Source organism: Diabrotica undecimpunctata, chromosome 9, assembly GCF_040954645.1.
Source record: "Diabrotica undecimpunctata isolate CICGRU chromosome 9, icDiaUnde3, whole genome shotgun sequence".
In the NCBI taxonomy this organism is placed as follows: Eukaryota; Metazoa; Arthropoda; class Insecta; order Coleoptera; family Chrysomelidae; genus Diabrotica; species Diabrotica undecimpunctata.
In genome coordinates this window covers 101069650-101093100 of record NC_092811.1, presented here as the reverse complement: position 1 = coordinate 101093100, position 23451 = coordinate 101069650, and the positions used below count along the sequence as shown (strand labels likewise).

The window sequence follows — 23451 nt, the reverse complement described above, 5'->3', positions numbered from 1 at the left end:
ACTGAAGATTTGGAGAATCTGCGGAGCTCCAAAACCCACTAGGACATGTTTCTCCTTAATAGGTTGGTTAAGATACTATTCCAGTGTATATATTTAATTAGATCTTTAAATTAAATGCTTTAATTACATTAGGCGAAGTACAGTTCCTATTTTAGCAGAGATCAAACTAAGATATATTTACAGGTGTGGAACCCTCCTATATGTCTTTCTAGACCGTGTAAGAATAATAGTAGTATATATGACACTAGCTCTACATATTCTAGACTTATATAGTAATCGAGGACGTCCTTCAACAAAGTGGTCAGATGAAATCAAGCGCATTCAGCACAATTGGATTCAAGGTGCTCAAGATCGAATGGAATGGAATTATTTACGGGAGACTTATATAGGGAGGCCTATGTTCAACAGAGGAAGCAAATGCTAATAATGATGATTTTAGACTTTGGTAAATTTCCATTTAACTAGCTCACTAAATAACTGCCACATTCTTTAATTAGTGCTCAAGTACTTTTTTTTAGTACTTTATTAGTGTGCTACTTTATAAAACTTTATAAAACTATTGAAACTGAATACATAAAACAGATTCTAACTCCATGCATAAAACCAATAACTTTAACATAATATATACTATATACTATGTACGTGCTTGGTTAGAAAAATGAAATTGTTTTTATTAAAACTCTTGTGCGCAACTTCGGAGATTGGAGGCGACTGCTACTTTTTTTCTTTTTAATGTGAGAAAGGGTTAATAAGATTAGATTAGAGAAATTACATTATATATATATATATATATATATATATATATATATATATATATATATATATATATATATATATATATATATATATTGTCTGATTTATATCAATATACATAAAATTTGAAAATTATAATGCCTATAGAATGCATGAGTATTAATTCTAATGAAAACTGCTTCAAATAGAGAAACCTAACTGTTAATTGTATGTATATTGAATTCAAACAATTTTGTGGACCAACATGAGTAAAAGCCGAAAAATTTTTGTTTAACTCTGAAAGAGTTATCTATCTACTTACTGTAGTGGATTGATGAGTGCTCATGGATTGTCTCGAACCCGGTGAATCTGCAGACATCGACGTACAATCTGAAGCAGGACCATGGTGAACCACGCTTTTGGCCGTACCCGTACCAGCGACGCTGGCGTTCGGACTAGTTGCTGTCCACGACATAATCGCCGAAGGCGACGGTTCTTCAGGTTGATCGAAATTTTCGCTAGAGTCAGCTTCACCTTTACGGCTTTGCTTCATAACGTCAATGTAACTAGAAAATAAGAGTAACGGTTAAACCTATTGTATAGAGATTCGAAAATATAGAGCCCTTAGAGATTTAGACAGCTTGCCAAAAAATGTTACATAATTTTTATTTAGTTCTTTATTGTGTAATTGGAATGTTAAAACTGTACAATACTCCAGTCTTCGGAGTCGAAAATGCTACTGAACCTCTAAACATTCCTACCCCAGGGGTTCCCCTTAAAATATCTACTTGTAGAATCTAAATCTCCACTGTAGAAAAAAATGTTTTAAATAAAAAATGTACCCGAGATAATTTTGAAAAAAATGTTTATTAGCACTTTTTTGTAGAATGAACTGTTCTTTCAGAAACAACACTTGAAGCGACCGGCGATTTTAAATGTCAGGCGCGTAAAATCAATTTTTTTAATATTTTTTGACCTTTTAAACCCATTTTGATTTTTATTGATAGGATACTCTGTTCAAAGGATATCTAATTTTCGTCGTTATCTAAATGGCACACGAACTACCTGGGCCCCTTAATCTTAAGTACCTGCTGCCCCATCGTCGAGAAAGTTGGGGATTAAGTCTTAATGACCGGAAATTCCAAATTTGATTATAGTTGAAAGTAAGAATATAAATATTTTCAGTTATTCACTTCAGTTTCAAGTGTTACGGTATAGTTTTGTCCGTTAGTGTTTAACTTTTAAATGGCGAATCCAACGACTATGTTTAGTCAAAATGGAGAACTTTTATTAATAATTAATGAATATGAATATTCAAAGGCCCATGTCTCGAAAGATGGAAAAGTTAGATGGCGATGCATCAAAAAAGGGTGTCAACAAAAAGTGTACACAAAGGAAGGTGATGAAAATTACGTTATTCTTGAAAAAGTATCGGTGGAGCATAAACATGCTCCAGATATCCACGTTGACCGGCAAATTTTTAGTAATTCTACAAAGAGGAAAGATATATGTAAAAGACCTGTAAATATTGTCCACAAGGAATTGAGGAAGGAAAATTTCAGCAATTTACCGCTGCCGACTAAAGACATTTCTTGTGTTCGAAGAAATATCTATGCTGCAAGACGAAAATCCACACCATCATTGCCTAAGTCACAGGAAGAAGTGCTACAAGTGTTAGTGAACTTAAATTTAAAAACAAATACAGGTGAAAACTTTTTATTATCTACGAAAAATAATTCCGTAATTTTTAATTGTTTCACAAATCTTTACTTTTTGTGTAATGTAGATTCTTTGTATGTAGGTGAAACTTAAATATTTTTGTCAGATGTTTACTATACATGACTAAAAAATGGTTTTTATGTTCTTCTAGTATTTGCTTGTTAACAAATAAATCACAGCAATCGTACAAAAGTACTTTTGATACATTAATAACAATATGTACAGATTTGAATTTAAATTTCAAACCGAAGCGAATAATTTCTGATTTTGAAATAGCAATTCAAAATGCAGTCAAGTTAGTGTGGCCCGACAATGTTATTTTTTGTTGAAAATTTCATTTAACATAAAATTGGTACCGAAAGGTACAAAAAGACGTTGGCGAGAAGGGACATAAAGACGTTGTGAAATAAATTTCCCGTAGCTGTTTAAAAAAAAGACTCGGAGCAGAAAGATAGTGACTCAATCTTCTTGAGTAATTGTAAAAGCCAGAGAAGCAAAAACCATTATTGATGTTTGGCAATTGATTTTTCCAGACTCCGTCATCAGCGAAATAAAGTAGAGAAAGAGATGCCACCAGTACAAATATGGAAGAAATTAAAGCACTTATTGGTCTTCTATATTTTACTGAAGTCTTGCGGTCATCACACCTATATTTGAGAGATCTGTGGGCACATGACGGAACTGGCGTAGATATTTTTCGTCTTACAATGGGAATTAATCGATTTCAATTTTTGTTGCGAGTGCTTAGCTTTGACGATCCTGATAATAGAGAAGAACGGAAACAGTACGATAAGCTATCTCCTATAAGAGAATTTTTTGGTTAATTTGTTGAGCGATGCAAAGCCAATTATGCTCTAAGTAAATTTGTGACAATTGATGAAATGCTTGAGTCATTTAGCGCAAATGTGGATTTCGGCAATTTATACCGAATAAACCTGCAAAGTATGGAATCAAAATATTAGCGCTTGTTGATTTTACCTATAAACTAAGAAACAAGAAAATTGAGGTCTATTATTGATTATGTTATAGTAAACCACGAAAGCTCGATAAAAATAAAAGACGTGAGAGTAACGCGAGGCGCAGAATGCGGCACAGATCACAAACTAGTAATCGCTTGGATGGAATTCAACTTCATATAGACCCAACAGAAACCGACCCAGGGAGAGTCTGACCAAATTACGGCTCCGGCTACACTTGTTAATACGTGCTCAACACAAGAAAAGAAATTCAAAATCAATTTATTAGAAGATGACTCAATAAAAGACCTATATAAGCGAAGATTGAACCAAAAGCTAGAAGAGTTTCGGTATGAATCATTAGAACAAACATACGAACACATAAAAACCTGCATGAAGACAGCAGCCCTAGAAGCTCTTGGAGAAGTGGACCAAAAATACACCCACCAAACTACGAAATTAACCGAAGACACACTAACATGCATAAAAGAGAAAAAAGAACTCCATATAAAATACCTGAACACAAAAACTATGAAGACTTGGAACTATACAGGAAAAAAAAAATAAAGAAGTGAAAAGAAAAGTGGCAAATGAAAAAAATAAAAGATGGGAAAAAACATGCACAGAGATAGAACAGCACATAGGAGGAACGAGAAATTCAGAGTCATGGCGCGAGTCAGGAAAAATTAGAAATATATATACAAGATAAAATCGGAGAAGACCAGGCAGGTTTCACAGCGGGGAAAGCTCCCTGGATCTCCCTCTCCTGAATATGAACTCCATTTCAGACGACAAAGGGACTACTACAGGGTTGCTCCACATCCCCCACCCTGTTCAAAATATTCCTGGAAAAAACCCTGAAACCATGGAAAAGAAAGTGCGAAGGAATGGGTATACCAGTAAGGAACGAATATCTATATACGCTAAGTTTTGCCGACGACCAAATAGTGATCGCACAAGACGAGGATGACCTCAGTTTTATGATGAGAAAACTGGAGCAGGAATATACAAAGAATGGGATAGAAATAAACCTAAAGAAAACTGAATACCTAACAACGGAGAATACAGAAATAAAACAGCTGGAAATAGACGAAGGTAAACAAATCAAAGGAACAGACAAGTATAAGTATTTAGGTTTCATAATATCAAACAAAGGAACAACGGAGGAAGATATAAAAAATAGACTAGGACAAACAAGAGACTACATACGAAAATTGAACCCGGTACTATGGGATAAGAATATCAGCATGAAAACAAAGAAAAAAATATATAATACCATGACAAGAAGTATCCTCACTTATTGGTGTGAAAATTGGACAATAAATAAGAAAACCAAAAACAAAATAAGAGCAACAGAGATGGAATTCCTAAGGAGAAGCTGCAGAGTAAAAAGAAGAGATAGAATAAATAACATGGAGATTAAGAGGAGAATGGGAATGAACTCCGACATAATAGACTACATCGAACAGAAGAGGTTAACCTGGTACGGACATGTCAGAAGAGCAGACCAAAATCGGTGGATAAATAGAATAACAGAGTGGAGCCCGATAGGAAGAAGAAAGAGAGGCAGACCCCGAAGATCTTTCAGAGATGAAGTGGACGAAGCAATGAGTAGAAGAAACCTACAGGAAGGGGACTGGCTAAACAGGAAAAATTGGAGAAAACGGTTGAGTGAAGGAATACAGTGAAAACTGTGGAAATCCTTGTATATATATACTAGAGGTGTTTGTTGGAACTTAACCAGATGGGCCTTATAAAGTTAACAATAGCGCCTCTTCAGTCGTACAAAGATAAATTACACCAATTTCTGGAACTGGAAGAAATATAACTTTCGAAAATAGGTTTATTTCAATACCTTTAGCCTTAGATTTGCTGAAAAAACACAACCTAACTGTTAAGAGCACAATTCACAAAAATAAAAAGAAATTCCTGAGATTTTTATCGCAAAGTTAAAGGAGCGTAAAGTTACTTCGAGCATTTTTGGTTTCACCGAAGACAAGACTTTGGTATCCTACAAGCCCAAGCAAAACAAAATAGTTACAATATTGTCAACAATGCATAACAAAGACGAGACTGATCCAGAAAGTGGCGATACATACAAGCCAACAATGATTAAATTTTACAATGCAACAAAGGAAGGTGTTGATACCGTTGATAAGCTAAAATGAACTTACTCTGTGTCACGAAAAAGTTGCCGATGGCTTCTAACCTTATTTTTTATTTCCTTGAATATATCTGGAATAAATAGCAAGATCGTTGCTGACCTAAATAATTATACTCATAGTACTTGCCGAAACTTTTTGAAATCATTAGCAATAAGTCTAATTACACTGGAACTTGAACGTCGCCGAGAAATGGTTATGTTACCAGTAACTATGAGTAGTCATCTAACAGAAATATTAGATATCCCGGAGGTATTTATGCAACATAGCCAGTATGACGTTTCAGGCAAATGTCATTTTTGCTCGTCGAAAAATAACAGACAAACGAAGTCCCTATGCGTACAGCGTCAAAAGTATATATGCCGAGAACATCCTTCCCAGCTTTGTACTGAATGTTATAAAAGCCAGCATAAGTTTAAAATAAAAGATTTTTGGTTCATATTTAAGTTCCACTTGTTTTTTTATTATATAACAACCAAAACTATGTATACGGTCGATTTGACCGTGCGCGTGTTACAACGTAAGTTTTTTGCCGCGTGTAATGCCAGGTTAAGCGTTGGACAGAAAAAGAGCTAATAAACATTTTTCTTCAACATTATCTCAGTTACATATGAGCCCCTTAAAGCACAAGTGGTGTAACTCCATTTTCCATTAATTTTAGTTAAGGTCTAAATCATGTTACGCATTAAGTATTTTATATTAGCATAAATGGTGTGAGTTATAAGTCATATAGTAACCATGAAGATAGGTAATACATTTTGTGTTGTCAGTGGAGTCACTTATCTGTTGACAGCCAAAGTGAAGTACAAGGGATATACACCACTGTTCCTGCAACTGTTTTTATTTTCACACGTACCTGTGGATGTTAGTTTTTGATACATTAAGTTTCATTTGCATATTTAATTGTATTTAGTGTAGTTGAAAATTAATTTTTTTAATGAAGATCTCTCAGAGCCAAGCCAAGTTTACAATTTAGGTTGCCATAATCCTTGGCATGGAGTGACTTGGGATGAAGTGACTGGATCTAGAGATGCGCAATAAATTGCCGCTTGTTTAGTCACGCAGTATCATGGATGGATAAATGCGGTGGATTTGATAGAGAATTCCATTCACAATAATCTTTAAGGAGACTCTTTCGGATGAAATAACATTCTTTAGCTAGACCTAAAACCGAGATCTAAAAAAAGACGACCAAAGAGAAACAAACCTGTGACCAAAGAGAAACAAACTGACATGAAAGACTTTTCCCTTTTATTCTACCTATCTAGCATCCCTCTTTTGAGAATCTGTTTACTTTAGAAGATGCTCAAAACATAGGGCTACTACAATTAGATTTCAATATTGAAGATGAGTAAAAAATTATGTAAATAAAGCGTTGTTAACTACAATATTAAATGAATTTTTAGATAAAATGGTTACATTTTTGGCAAACCTTTCCTAATACGTTTACGAAAAAAAAATTAAATATTATATTGCTGAATTTTTTTAAACAATATTAAATGTAGGGGAAAGTGTTGTACCTTTAGGCGCTTGTACCTCTGGACACTGTCGGTAAAATTGGTGTTTTCTCCGTGTTGGAAATAATTTTTGCTTAAACGTTCTGCTATTGACCACTTGAGGTCGGTACAATAGTTTCCGCTGATGGCAGAAGAAGCATTGGAAGAAGACGAATTTCATAGCTTAAGAATCTGAGAGAATGGTTTGGATGCAGCTCAAAACAACTATTTAGAGCTACTGCCCCAAAAATTAAAGTAGCTATGATGATTGCCAACCTCCGTAGCGGAGATGGCACCTGAAGAAGAAACTTCTTTACAGAAAAAATGCCTTGAAACAAAAAAGTGTTTTCACTTTAAAAAAGTGTTTTCACTTTAAAAAAGTGTTTTCACTTTAAAAAAGTGTTTTCACTTGAACAAGAGTCACAGTTGGAGCAGTACTTGATACAGGCAGCGTCGCTTTATTAGAGACTCACAAAAAAAGATGCAAGACTCTTAGAATTTCAATATGCACGTGAAAACAATATAAAAACACCAGACAATTGGACTTCAAACTGCAGGCAAAGAATGGCTAAGACACTTCATGAATCGGCATCCATCATTGTCGTTAAGGAAACCCGAGGCTTCAAGCCTGGCAAGGTCAACCAGTTTTAACAAAGAAAATATCCAAGCCTTTTTCAACAATCTTAAAATGTAATGTCACGCTATAAGTTTTCCCCTGCCAATATCTATAATTTAGATGAAACTGGGAATTCTTTAGTCCATGCGTCACCTAAGATAATAGCCTTAAAAAGTGTAAAGCAACTAGGTAGTATGACATCCGGAGAAAGAGGAATCGATGTAACTTTGATTGCTGCGGTTAATGCCATCGGTAACCATATGCCGTCCATGTTGATATTTCCTCGCGTGTTTTTCAAGGACCACAAGACCACCATGTATAGCCCACGTTAAGCCGAAAGAGCAAGAAAAAGTGCTACTAATACTCGATAATCACGAGTCCCATATTGCAGTTTCCGTGATTGATTTGGCGAAGAAAAATAATATTGTGCTATTAACGTTGCCGCCACACACCTCGTACAAAACTCAACCTCTTGACAGGACTATTTTTGGACCATTCAAAACCTACTACAACACCATAGCTAATGAGTGGATGATGACCCATCCTGGACATCTTATAAGTTTGTATGACGTAGCTGAACTCGTAAGCAAGGCATTTGCAAAAGCATTTACCCTTGCAAACATTGTCAAAGGATTTGAAAAAACAGGGATATGGCCTGTTAATGAAAATATATTTGGCGACTACGAATATCTGTCGTCCTATGTAACAGATCGCCCAAATTCAGAATCAGAAGAGAATCTTAATACGGCATCTTGCTCATCAAGCCTTCAACTATCCGAAAATCAATCAACATCAAACTTGACACCGGCACTTCCACTGCAGTCTAATGACAACAAGGCAAATAACGCTGACTTCAAAAGGCCGTTTGCAGAGCACCCATTCCCCAAAGCCATAGCTCGAAAGACTTCTCAAAAGGGACGAAAGCGTGGTAAAACAAGAATTTTGACAGACACCCCGAAGAAAGAGGAACTATTGCAAAGTAAGGTGAAAAAACCAAAGGTCAAAAGGAAGATTCTCTGTGATAATTCAGATAAATCTGATGAAGAGATGAAAAATATAACAAAGGATTCAAGTGACGAGGATTTAGAAACTTTTCTGGCAAACGAAAATGAAAATTATTCATTAGAGCAACAGGAAGTGAAGAAATACTCAGCTCTTCTAAGTTAAAAGAAGGTGATTTTATTCTCGTAAAATTGGCCAGTAAAAAGAATATTGCACACTATGTTGCCAAGATAGTTTAGGTTTTAGAGGACGATTACATAGTCAAATATTTAAAAACAGTTATTGGAAACAATAAATTTGTCTATTCAGATGAGGAAGTCTCTTGTGTCTCCGAAGGCGACATAATAAAAAAACTGCCTTCACCAGATTTGGTTGGAACATCACAACGCCAACAAAATATGATGTCCTTTGATGTTAAATTTGATACATACAATGTAAAGTAATCATGTTTGTCATCTTATAATTCATGTAATAAATAAGATTCCGTTCGTTGGTGTTTCTTCTTAATCGAAGGTAATTTGTTTTCTGACCACAGGTACAACATAATGTGGACAAAGGTACAACACAGTGTCGTACCTTTGGATGACCTGTCAAAAAAAAATTTCAAATTTTTTTTTAAAAGGTAACCGAAACGAATCCATAGACCTATACTTTGTCATTTATAGATAAAGGTTGTATCTACTTCTGTATGCTTCAACGGTCGCTATAAAGCAATTTTTAAACATTTTGAGCCAAACGACATGAAATTTGCCGAAAGGTACAACACTCTCCCCTACCTAATAATAATAACTAAAACAAAACTTTGTTAATACATTTTCGAAAAAACTTACAATATTGTATTGCTAATATGTTTTATAACAATTCCAGTAAAACATTACCTAACTTAAAACAAGGTTAATGTGAGTTACACCACTTGTGCTTTGAGGGGCTCATAATCTTGTTTTAAATAATTTTTCTATGGTGCGGTGTATACATTTTCTTGGTAAAATGTCTTCCTTGGTGATAACCGTAGGAGTGGAAAACATTTTTGCAATTTTTTTGGGGCCCCAAAAATTAACATTCTCAGGAAAATTTAACTTGTTCCTACGATTTTTAGGGGTTCAGTAGAATTTTCGTTTCTGACGACTGGAGTATATTACCAACATTGTAATTAGCAACTTTAAGAACATGGAATAGAAAGAAGAAGAAAACATATATTTTTTTTATAGTTAAATCTTATGGAACACATCGATAGCTTTTAAATGATCTATTAACTTCTTTGAATAACTATTTTGACCTAACACAACTGATCAATTTGAATCTATATTATAAAGAGATTGTTGATATTTGAATTTGTCACATTCAAAGATATGTTTTACTGTTAAGGTTGAATTGCAGCGCTCGCATATGGGTGGGTTACATTTTGAAAAAAGATAAGAGTGTGTGAGTCTAGTATGGCCTAATCGTAATCGGTTAACTACACTCTGTTCATGGCAATTTTTGTACAAAGTTCCTTTAACTGTGTCTTTAATTTGTCGTAGTTTAGACGTTGATATTTGCCATTCGTTATGCCAGACTTCTAAAATTTTTGCCTTAATAGAAAGCTTTAAGTCTTCTGGACCGCACTTTAAGTCCGCACTAGACACTGCACTACGCGCACTTAAGTTTGCTTCTGAATTTCCGGAGATACCCACATGAGAAGGAATCCATATGAAGTCAACTGTTCTTCCTTTTTCTTGACATGTGTGAAGTTCTGATTTGATCATTTTTTCAATTGGGTGTTTAGGATATACTCGTTGAATTGAAGTAATCGAACTCAAAGTAATCAGAAAGAATCACCGCTATTGATATTGGTATCATTAATAAACTTAATTGCTCTGTAAAGAACGTATAATTCGGCTGTGTATATGCTACAGTGGGGAGATAGTTGAAATAGATATTTACTTGAATTGGTCACAAAAGCGGCACCAACTCCATTGCTAGATTTTGAAGCATCTGTAAATATTTTGGAGAAATTTTCATAAGTTTGGAGTATATTTGACAAAATAGTTTTAATTTCTGAGGGACGTATTTCCGACTTATTATATTTGCTCAAATATACATTACATTGTGGAAGAGAGTGGTCATTCAAACATCACCGATCCTCATATCCCTTGGTCAATTGACCTCATATCTCTTGGTCAATTGACCAAGGGATATGAGGATCGGTGACGTTTGAATCGAATATGTCAGGAAAATCAAAGTTTAATTTCTTGCAATATGTTCTAATTCTTTCATAATATGGTTTTCTTAGTTTATCATTATAATTAAAAAGTTCGTTATATTTATCTGTGAAGGTGTTACTATAAATAGGTTTTTTTGGATTACAGAATACCGAGGATAAATGTGTTAATGTCAGTTGCATTCGCCTGTGGTAAAGGGATGGCTCACCAAGTTTAGCGTATATGCTCTCAATAAGTGTACTTCTAAATGCTCGTAGTGCGATCTTTAGCCCATTATTATGAATTGTATCTAGAGATTTTAAAATAGACTTTCTAGCAGAACAATAAGCGATGCATCCATAATCGAGTTTAGACCTGATTAACCATTTGTATACTGATAATATTGTATTTTGGTCGGAACCCCATTTTCTGTTTGATAATGTTTTAAAATATTTATTCTCTTATGGCAAGTTAATTGTAATTGCTTTATATGTTCTCGCCATGTCAGTTTGCTGTCTAAATGCATTCCTAAAAATTTAATATGAGGATTTACTGTTATTGGTTTTCCGTATAACGTAAGATTTGACGCAGTACTTACATTTGCTGTTTTTGCAAAAACCATGACTCTTGTTTTTGTAGTAGAAAATTCAAAGCCAGTATTCAGAGACCATGTTTCCAATTTAGAGATAAAGCTTTGTAAACATTTTGTCATACTGTCTATATTTTTTCCTTTTGTAAATACCACTAAATAGTCTAAATCTAAATAAATAGCATAAATCCGTGCTTTTAAAGGTTTTTCTATGTTTTTCAAAATATCATTAATCGCTATTAGGAAGAGTGTTGGGCTAAGAACAGACCCTTGTGGTACTCTATTTGTTAAGCAGTGAGTTTTCGAGCACGAATTAGAAACTCTTATCCGAAAAGTCCGATTGGTTAAAAAATTGTTGATGAACGATAAACAGTGTCCCCGAATATTCCACTCATACAACGTTTTTAAAATCCTGTGTTTCTTGGCAGTATTAAAGGCATTTTTTAAGTCAAAAAATATCGCGGTACATTTTCTATTAGTTGCAAACGATTCCATAATATCGCTTTCGAGTTCCAGAATGTTATCAGCCGTTGATCGATTCTGCCTAAATCCATTTTGTTCACTAATGAGTAATCGATTTTGTTCCAATGTCCACATTAATCTACTGTTAACGATTTTTTCTAAAAGTTTAGACATGGAACAAGTAATTGAGATTTGCCTGTATGATTCCACACTATATCGTGATTTTTTGTCTTTTAAAAGAGGTAGGACGAAGGAATTAGTCCATATTGAGTGGTTGATGGTATACTGTTGATGTTTGGACAATTGTTTGAAATATGGACTAATTGCTTACAAGTATAACAAGTCAGATTGCCTTGAGATATGAAAATTCTGTAAGAGGTGTTTTCATAATTTATTTCAATCGAATCTGGGATAGTGATATTATGTGGACTGACAAATACCTGTCTTCTAAAGCTTAATATGTGGGTATACTCTGATAGTATAGCACCTATTTTAAAAAACGTTATAGGGGAAACGAGGTTTAACCCTTAAGTACCATGGCGGGGTCAAAATTGACCCCCCGCGTTTTTAATGCCAAGTTTTGCTACCGAAACATAGATTGAGCATTGCGCGCTTTCTGCTAATCTTCGACCGGTAGGTGATTTATCGATCTACGAAAATTCCGTTAGTTTATCTGTTACTACTGCAGAGTTAGGCACGCATAGGGTCAATTTTGACCAGCTTATGGTACAAGTGTTTCTAGTGCAATTAACGAGTAATTTGAAATGGCGGAGTGTAGTTGCAATAAACGTCCTCTGACACAGAAAGAACTTGAAGAGGAGGGACAAAAAATTATGGACAATGGACTAGATAGTGACAGTGAGTTTTTAGACCAGGCTAGTGAACACGGTGATCACGAAACAGACAGTGAAGAGGAATGGGACGATGATGACGAAAAAAATTGGCAAATTAATAATTCCGAAACTGGTAGTGAATATTCGGGTGAAGAAAGTGATATAGCTGACGCAAGGGATGTGTTTTATGGCAAAAATAGGTACAACTGGTCTAAAACTTCTCCCACCTTTTCTGGTACACGTAAGCATAATTTAATTAGTCATTTACCTAGTGTTATTGGAAAAGCTCGAGCTAGTATGCCAGAGAAACCAGTTGATGCTTGGGAATGTATTATTAGCCACGATATATTGCAAGAAATTCTTGAGAAAACCAATGAACGAATATAATTACAATATAATTTACACAATTTATCGTGTCAATATACCAATCATCTTGACATAATTGAATTAAAGGCCTTCTTAGGCTTATTATATTTAGCTGGGGTATTTAAATCCAATAATGAAGATTTAAGGTCTTTATTTGCTACGAGTGGTACTGGCCGTGATATATTTCGAGCAACCATGTCACTAAACCGATTTTATTTTTTGCTTGGAAGCCTTTGTTTTGACGACCCAGCTACTAGACAAGAACGTATTGCGCACGGAGATAAACTGGCAGCTATATCCAATATTTTTAATATGTTTGGAATTGATGTATTGCGTGTATCTGGAAAAGATACACGCAGAGCAAATCCAAAAAAGTTATCCATCCCCACTCTAGATGTTTTGACACTTATTCCACCAATTTCTGGTACAAATAGAAACATAACAGCAGATAATTGGTTTTCGTCCGTTGAGCTCATAAAAGAACTGAGAAGCCATAAAATTTCATATGTTGGAACTCTAAAAAGAAATAAAAGAGAGGTTCCTGCTGAATTTCAACCCCAAAAAAACATGGAAAGCCAGAGATTATAAATTTTTACAACGAGACAAAAGGTGGGGTGGATTCATTGGATAAGAAATGTGCATGCTATAAAACTGGCAGAAGAACTCGTAGATGGTCTTAAGTAATATGGTTTCGCATTTTGGACATTGCAGGATTAAATGCCAACGTAATTTTTAATGGGGTTCAGCAAAATCAAATAATGGAAAGAAGATTGTTTTTAACCACTTTAGGTCAAGAACTTATTAAGGCCCATTTAACTCGTAGAGCTCAGCAAACTTGTTTACCGAGAGAAATTCGTAGTGCCATTTTTAAAGTTTCCGGACTTCAGGAACCAATGCCTGCCGCAAATTCAGACCCACAACGACGAAAAAAGAGGGGAAGGTGTAAAATATGTCCATATTCCAAAAACCAAAAGAAAGAAAGCTAGCTCATCGTGCGATAAATTATATATAAATAATTAAAAAATTATTTGCAAAAATCATTCCCGCATACAGACGTTATGCATAAGCTGTGTTGAAAATTAAGGTAAAATCATGCTTGTCATTTTTGAGATACGAAATCTAAATCGATTTTTTTTTATTTTAGGTAGGAGCTATGATACCTAGATTTCACCATTGGATATAAAAAAACTGCACATTGTTACTATTTTTCTTATAATTCGAGAAAGTGCATAGCTATGTTAATTTGACTGAATACAAAAGTTTTTTTAAATAAAGTTATATCTAATTAACCAAATTCGTTTATTTTTATATAAATGTAAAAGTAGCTGTAAACAAAATAATTTAAAATAAAACAAGATAAAAAAAGAATATTTTTTGATACAACAAACAATGGGGGGTCAAATTTGACCCTGCCATGGTACAAATGTTACTATTTTTGGCCATGGTAGTTACGGGTTAAGCCCATTTCTTTTAATTCTCGGATAAGTACACCATGGGGAATTATTGGACTGACGTTAGATAACACCAGCCTTTCAGCAGGCGTTATAAGTCTTTTAGCTCGTACGATTTCTTCTTGCACTTTAATAGAACCATATTTCTCCATAAATTCATCTACGCTGGATTTACTATTTAGATACATACATTCTATTATTAGATAACCGAGAAGAGAATAAGATATTTTTTGGATTAATTAAAGTGCCTAGCGGGATTAAATAATCCTGCAGGCCGGCGTTATTTATAGCACTAAAAATAATTGCTTGACCTTTAGTAGGAAATTTCTGCTGTGATGCTGCCAAGGAATAAGATTTGCTCTTTGAAGAGACGTTCTGTATAGTTACATCCGACGACATACCAATTTGTTATTCTTCACAGTAACAAAAATATAGTACCTCTCTGCCCCAGCAAAAAACAACACTAGTTGTTGTCTATTATTTATAAAATTATAATTATTTGCGATCGATACCATCCAAAAAACTAATAAATCCAGTTTAGAATGCGTTTTTAAGTTTAACTAATAAGAAATATTTAAACTTATATATATATATATATATATATATATATATATATATATATATATATATATATATATATATATATATATATACCCGGTATTTAGGCGTTCACACGCCCTTCCGGTAGGGATCTATGGAGGAGTATCACCTAGCCGCAAGCACTTATCTCTTGCCGTACTGCTCCACCATAGGCCGATCAGATACCAGCATATTCTAGCTGATATTTAAACTTACAGTTTTAAATAATGTTGGTAAACTTTAACTGTAATTTATAACGTTTAATATTCACAGTTTAACACAAAAATATCAAGAGCCGAGACATCGAGACAAACGTCTTGTTTACAACTTTTGTCAGGGCCGAACTCGAAGAAAAAAAAATATTGAAAATTAAGTTCGTACTTTTTTATAATGCAGGAAACATTATTTTATTTTACCATCACAACACTTACATTTTGGATAATTAAATAGTTATGTACAAAACGTTTAATGCATTTCAACTACCTGATAGAAAATCGTTACATAAATTAAACCTTTATCGTGTAGCATTAATACACTCGTGTCTAATTATGCAAACAATACAAATGCAGATTTTGTATGTTGACAATTGTTTCCAACTGAAGTGACTTTGGAATTCAAATAATATGTTTATATAAGCTCTTTTTTAACAAATTTTATATTATTGGTAAATATTATTAGCAAAGTTAACAAAATATTGTTTTTTTTTAGTTTTTATACCAATGAAAAAACTAAAAAAAAATATAATAAAACGAGGGAAGCAATCAACAGTAGAATAATAAAAATGAACCTAGACATGTTGGGTTACAGATTGATAATCCTGGGGATCTACGATGTAAATGATGATGCAACAGTTGAGAAAAAGACGATTTATATGAACAAATAGACAATGAACTGAGAAAAATTCGAACATCTGGAGAAATAATAATACTTGCTGATCTCAATGGACCAGTAGCGAAGAAAAAAAAAATATGTTGGCCCATATGGCCCAACATGACAGTAGTTGTGAGCTTTATAGTCGTTTGAATTTCGTTAACAAATCAGAACAATAGTTCATTTAAAATAAATGCACAAAATAACAAGTCTACAAGTGACAGATTACGTAGACAATGCACGAACTCAAATGGATGTTGCTCGCTTATTTTATGAAAGATTTAAAAATTTGTCACCCACATATGAGCCATTTTTCCAGTTTTGAGATATGTACTCCCCTGGATTTGTCTCATTCTCATGTCTCGTATCTATCGACTGCTAGTAACGTTTAATATGAAAACAGCCAAAATTTTGCCTAAAAAACATTATAAAGTTTGCCTTCCGTTTCAAATATTGTTCTGAAGCTATTTTCTTGTGGCATGTTAAAGTAATTACTATTTAAATGGGAATAAGCCACAATTAAAGGTTTAAGTACGTTTATTGACGTTTCAATTTCCACTTCGGAAATCGTTCTCAAAATACAAACGTTAGTAAATTAAACAAATTTTGTTTTTTTCTTACTTGGTGAAAAAATTCTAATAGTTTAATTTTATCTGACTCATTTATATTGACAATTCAGACATACATTATACATTTTAAAGTAGACGACTTTAAAATGATATTGCTAATATTGTTGAGTTGCGTTCCTGGGACGACTTTACTTGTAAGACAGTTCATTCGATTACATGAAATCAACTTTAACTTGAGATTTAATTCGTCTTTGAAAAGACAAACACATGCCGTGATGAGAGTAAAAATCTCCTGTTAGTGATTTCGTAGTAAATTATGAGGGAAAAACCAGGAAAAAAACCTCATAATACAATTCCGACATGGTAAGTATTTGGTCGTGCATTTAGTTTACTTTCAATAAACACCAAATTCTGATTTTATATGTTTGTTATTTAAAAAACACAAATGATGTATCCTCTATATGTTACCAACTTACTAATACTAGTATTTTCCTTTTAATAACTTCCTCTTTTAATATGGGTAATCAGATCCTAGGACTATATTTGAATCATTCCATTGAACCCTATGTTCATTATCCCATGCGTGTTTACATATTTGAGATCTATCAAATTCTCTATTTTTAATATAAGATTGATGTTCACTTATTCTAACATTTAATGGCGTTGATGTTTCACCTAAATAAAACTGATCGCATTCACAAGGTATTTGCATATAAATGCAATTCTTTGTCCTTTCTTGTTCATTGTTAGGTTTGGTTTTAGACAAAATAGATCTCAATGTGTTTGTTGTTTTGAATATTGTTGAAATGTTGAATTTATTTCCTATCCTTTTAAGTTTTTCTGATAATCCTTTTATGTATGGTATTGTTATTTTCCTCGTATTATTTCTTGTGTATGCTGTAGGATCTCGTTCTAAGTTGTTCTGTTCTATTCGGTCAATTGTTGAAAATTCCTTATTTATAAACGATAAAGGATAATCATTTTTTAATAAAACAGATGTTAACAAATGTTTTTCCTCCAAGAACGAATTTTCGTTAGAACAAGTAACTTTGGCTTTATCGTATAAGGATTTAATGATTCCCTTTTTAATATTAATATTGTGATTTGATTTGAAATTTAAATATCTGTTGGTATGTGTTGGTTTTCTATACACCTGAATCTCATACCCAGTATCGTTCTTAGAGATTAAAACATCTAGGAAAGGTAGTGTGTTATTATATTCCATGTTAAATGTTATTGTCTCTTTATCGTTTATATCATTCAGGAATGTGTCCAACAACTCTAATCTATGAGGCCATATTGAGAATACATCGTCTAAATATCTCCACCATACTGTGGGTTTTAAATTTTGTTTAGAAATAATATTTGTTTCAAAATCTTCCATAAATATATCGGCTAATAATGGAGATAAACTGCACGTCGTTGTTTTCGCTCATCTCCTGGACTTCCCTTCTTGTAATTTTAGCTGCTTACGTTGTCTTTGTACATCCATAAATATATAGAACGATTTCCAAAGTGGAAATTGAAACGTCAATTAACGTACTTTAACCTTTAATTGTGGCTTATTACCATTTAAATAGTAATTATTCCGTTTCAAAGTAACCTATGTTTTGGGAGATTTCCGTATCAAAACAACCAATGGTTAAAAGAGCCAATCAGGAGACTTTCTTTCATTCACGAGATCTGAATATCGTAAACAAGAAACATGGCCGATTCACTTTTAATCAATGCTTGGTTATTTACAAATTTTTAGCATTTAATAGTACATTAATCGAAATTAAGGAACTTTTAAGTTAATACAAAAAAATGGATATTTCACCCGTGCCAGTAACACTAACTAAATGTAGAAAAAGAATTAGACAACCTGAAAAATGGAAATGTAATGTAAAGAAACATCTTAAGTAAGTGTACTATTTGTAACAGTATGGCTGAAACCTCTATTCGAATTTAAAATCTTGATTTTGTTCTAATTTTTCAGGAGATCTGAAAACAGTTTTCTTTTTATCAGATACATCGGAAAAGTACCAAAACAACCGCAGTAGTAGCACAATTCAACAGCTCTTGAGTGCAGAAAATTGAAACTAAGTGAACTTGCAGATTCTACTACAATTCAACAAAGATTGCACAAGATGCATTTATATAAATAGTATTGAAATATAGGATGTAAAAAGACGACGTAAGCAGCAAAAATTGCAAGAAGGGAGGTCCAGGAGATGAGCAAAAACAACGACGTGCAAATATCTTATTAATTTAAGTGATAATACGGTTGTAAATTTTTGCCTAAAGGCATTTCTGCAGAAAGGCAACACATTTTTTAACTAAAAAGCAAAGTGTTATTGCTTTTATAATGAAGCTAAAATGTATTAAGTCACATTATTGGCGTGGCAAATTCAAACGGAGATATCTATCTGAAAACTTAAACATTACTAAGCTCTACCGTTTATTTGACTCCGTCAAATGAACCTGTCAAAAGAGGCTTTTTCCGGGAGGTGTTTAACAAAAATTTCAATTTAGGCTTTCGTACACCATGTACAGATATGTGTTCCACATGTTTATCACTAGAGAAAAAAACTAAACGCTCTGAAGAAGGTGAGAAGGCTAATTTAATATGTCAAAAAAGAATCCACAAGCTACAAGCCAGGACATTCTATAATTTACTGAAGGAAGAAAATACCAACATAATTACTTTCTCTTTTGACCTTTAGAAAAACCTGTCCTTACCAAAAGTGCCAGACCAGCAGGCATATTACAGCAGGCAGCTTTATTTACATAATCTCACTGTCGTTCATGAATACTCAAAGGCTGCACTTGGGCCTCAGAACTCATTCAGCTATTGCTGGACCGAGAATCAATACGGGAAATCTTCCAATCATGTAGCCTCTGTCATCTGGCACCGTTTATGCCAAACAGATATATGTCAAAGATAACTACTGTGAGACTTATGTATGACGAATGTGTTCAAAATAAGAACAGGATTGTGCTTACTATATGCTTGACATGGTTATGTAAGCAAGCTCCAGTGAATATAAAGACAATGGAGCTATTATTTCCTGTTAGAGGGCACTCATAGGAGGGAGGGTTATCCCTTCCGATAGCATATTTGGGCAGATTAGAAAAAAAAAAAAAACAAAAAAACTTGAAGTTGTAGCAAATCTTGCAATAAAATAAAAGATTAGATCACTGTTTTGACCAAGATTTTGGTGAAGGGTGACCCAAATTTCAACGTTTCAACTGGAGTGTTTCGAAGCTTAACAAAGATTAAAGAAAGGTTATCTCGTATCAATCCTACCATACTTGAAGCCAACAATATACAAAATGTCAGTCGGGAGAAGTTAAAAGAGGTCAAGAATTTGCTTGAAATTTATTTTGGTGATCCAAAATCCAAGGTTGGAATACTACAAAGCACCTTTACAGAACATGGATCTACCAAGCGTACCTAACCACGAATACTCATTCTATGGTCCACAAAGTGAAGAAAATATAGCAGTATCTGTGTAATTTCATTAAAATATAATTAATTTTGACAAAAATAACTTTTGATTTGATTAGACTCATTTCAAATGGGTCCTGTAACCAAAGTTACAGTATTAGTATCACAATCGCCAATGTTGATTTTTATTTTTGAATTTTCTCAGTAGATACTTGACAAGCTATAAAACAGTATGTGAAACAAGATCCTCATTACATATTTATAACAAATTATAATAATTAGGATAATCGTAACCGAAATAAAGCTACCAAAGAATTTCGCGGTTCCTGTAAAATTGGTGAAGGTGGAGATTGGCGACTTGATAATAGGCGATTCATATGTCCTAAGCGACAATAAGTAAAATGAAAAATAAGTTTTGGTGAACTGGGATATGTGAAGCCGATAAAAAAAGCCAGCTGCCAGTGCAGTAAGTGACGATACCAAATTGGATATTATGCTTGAGTTTGAGGAAAACCCACGTATAGTATTTTTAGTCGAAAAACAGTCCTAATATTTGATGTTAGCCATTCATCGACTATTCGAACGTTAAAACAAAATAAAATACATATATCAGGAAATAAAATGATATGAACTCAGGAACTCATGAAAGACGACTATGATAAAAGAACGTATTTTTGTGAACAAATGATGGCAATGCTAGATAACAATGTGATCCAATTAGAACATGTTTTGTTTTCTAAAAAGTGTACTTTTACACTTCACGGGCATGCTTATCGTCAAAATTTTCGCTATTGATGTAGGGAAAATCCTCACTGGATGAGAAAAGACTATAAACAATATTCTGAAAAGATTAATTTGGGGACAGCAATTGTTGAAGATCATATCATAAATGCCTTTCTCGTTGATGGCGATAGTTATTTAGCATTTCTCTAAAATATTGTCATACCAACTTTGACAAACATATCCCGATCCAGGCGAACACAATATACTTTCAGCAAAATGGAGAACCATCTTATTACCAAATCAATGTTAAGCAGTGATTCAACCGAATTTTTCCAAGTCCGTAGGATAGAAAGGGGACCATCGATGGAATGGCCAGCACGATATCCTGATCCGATGCCATTAGACTTCTTCTTATGAGGATATGTCAAAATATTGTATACAAAATTAAATCCGTCGACTTAGCTAACTTAAGAAGAGGAACAACCTTGCGATTAGAGATTTGATCGGTCACGCCTAAGATATTGAATAACGTTCAAAGAAATTTTTGTTTAAGATTACGATAGGTATTTTAAGGACATCCACGACGAGCATTTTCAACATCTTCTACAGTTACATTTTATTTTATAAAGAAATAAACAATACCCTTTATTAGTTTTTCAGCGTGTTATAACAAATTTCTGTGCTCAGATAATTTTGGCTTTTTTAATGTTACTTTTTTCGATGAATCTGAAATGCTTAATATTTTCAAAACAGTCAAAGATAAATATAGGATATTGTACATGAGAGGTTGAGAATGTTCTCAGAAATCAAAAAATTAAATAACATATAAAGTGTTTTATTTAAAATAAGAATGTTGGTATTGGACATTGTTACGTGACATGACCCATTCTGTATGAAAAGTTTTTATTGCAGACAATGCGCAATTAAAAATACTTACCAAGTGTAATAATGTCTTACTATTTTTTGAATACGCCCTCATTTATTTATTATCGAATTTATTCGCTTGCTAATCAAATTCGATCGAAATGATTGTTAAATGAATCAGAAACTTATACGCTATTTATTATACGCTAATAAAAATTAGCGTATAATAAATTAAAAATATAGGTTTTCACCAAAGGGAACTAGTGAAAAAAAAAAAAAAAGAAAAACATTTAAAAATATTCACACACATTTTGTAGAACTATGGTTATGTTCCGTGGTTGTGTGTATGTGTGTGTGATGAACTTATTTTCCACGGAAACAAAATAAAAATAATAATACAATCGAATAAAACGTAGAAAAAACTGTTAATAATATTTATTTATTATTATTTTTTTAAACCTATTCTCTATCCTTCCATTGTTGGATGTAGGTCTCCCCAGTTCTCTCCATCTTTCCCTATCTTGAGCTGTTCTCTACCATGTGGGACCTCCTTGTTTCCTGATGTCATCTTTCCACCTCATCTGTGGTCTGCCTCTTGATCTCTTTTCATTGTATGGACGCCACTTTCCGATGGCATTGTTCCATCGTCCGTCTTGGAGACGTTCATTGTGTCCAGCCCATTTCCATCTCAGTTTTGCTGCTTGTTCTATCGCGTCTACTGTCTTTGTTCTGGTTCTGATCCACTTTTTACGTTTTCTATCTTTAAGTGATATACCCAACATTTGTCTCTCCATCGCTCTTTGTGCCTTCTTTATCCTATCCAAATTGGCCTGTGTAAATGTCCATGTCTGTGCTCCGTAGGTGAGCACCGGTATTATACAGGAGTTATATACCTTGCTTCGTAAATATAGATTGTTTGATTTTTTAGAACGTAAGAAAGTTTGCCGAACGCTGCCCATCCCATTCTTACTCGTCTCGATATTTCGGCTGTTTGATTTTCTCTGTTAGCTCTGATTGCTTGTCCTAGATAGATATACTCATTTACCTGTTCTATTTTTTCTGTTTGTATTTTTATTGCCTCTTGGTCTTCCGTGTTTGTCATTACTTTTGTTTGGTTGAAGTTAATTTTTAGGCCTTTTTGCAGTGATTTTTCATGAAGTTCATTCAGCATTAATTCTAGTTCTTGTCGTTCCGAGGAGATCAAGAGTATATCATCCGCATATCTAAGTGTCTCCTCCCTCTTTTAGCAGTTCCGCCAGTATTTTGTCCTCACCGGCCGCTTTATTTCTTTTCATGTCGTTTATGGATTTTTCGATTTCATCTTCAGTTATTTTTGGTAATATCTCTGAGCCAACATTTTGTATTTTCCTCAAGAGATTCTGTTTAGATGATAGTCGTGGGTCATTTTTAGAACTGTATAGGTCTGTGAAATATCTTTCTGTGATTTTTACTATTTCTCCTAGATCTCTTTCTTCATTGTTCTTAGCTTTAAGCATGATTAGTTTTCTTTTTCCTATATTTGTCTTCATTGTTTTTAAACTTTTGTTCTTCTCTATAATTTTCTTAATGCGATTGGGGGAGCCTTGTTACTGGCTCCCTATATTCGAGGGTTGGAAATCTTTTGATTCCAAGCCTTACTTCAAAGGACTTGTGAGTGGATGTATCTCCATAGGTTTGGTTCTTCAGTGACCGTTGAAGGATAAGGATTGTTAATGTGAGCAAATATAACTCCAGAGAAATAAAATCACCTTTAGTTTATCGACTTATAATTAACTATTTTTAGAGTAAAGAGGTTCAAAACGACCATAGCTGACAGTACAGTATCAAATAATTCTTTCTTTATCACACGTAA

The 23451-nt window shown here is 33.7% G+C and overlaps 1 protein-coding gene across 2 annotated transcripts in view; it reads right to left on the bottom strand.

Annotated features, from left to right (window-relative positions):
- Window positions 1-23451, bottom strand: part of Clk (circadian locomoter output cycles kaput protein Clock) — a 157085-nt gene that overhangs the window by 42628 nt on the left and 91006 nt on the right. For both annotated transcript variants that reach the window (XM_072543905.1, XM_072543904.1), the window contains exon 9: window positions 1055-1298. In XM_072543905.1, the coding sequence (XP_072400006.1) occupies window positions 1055-1298 (244 nt within the window). The remainder of the gene's footprint in view (window positions 1-1054; window positions 1299-23451) is intronic.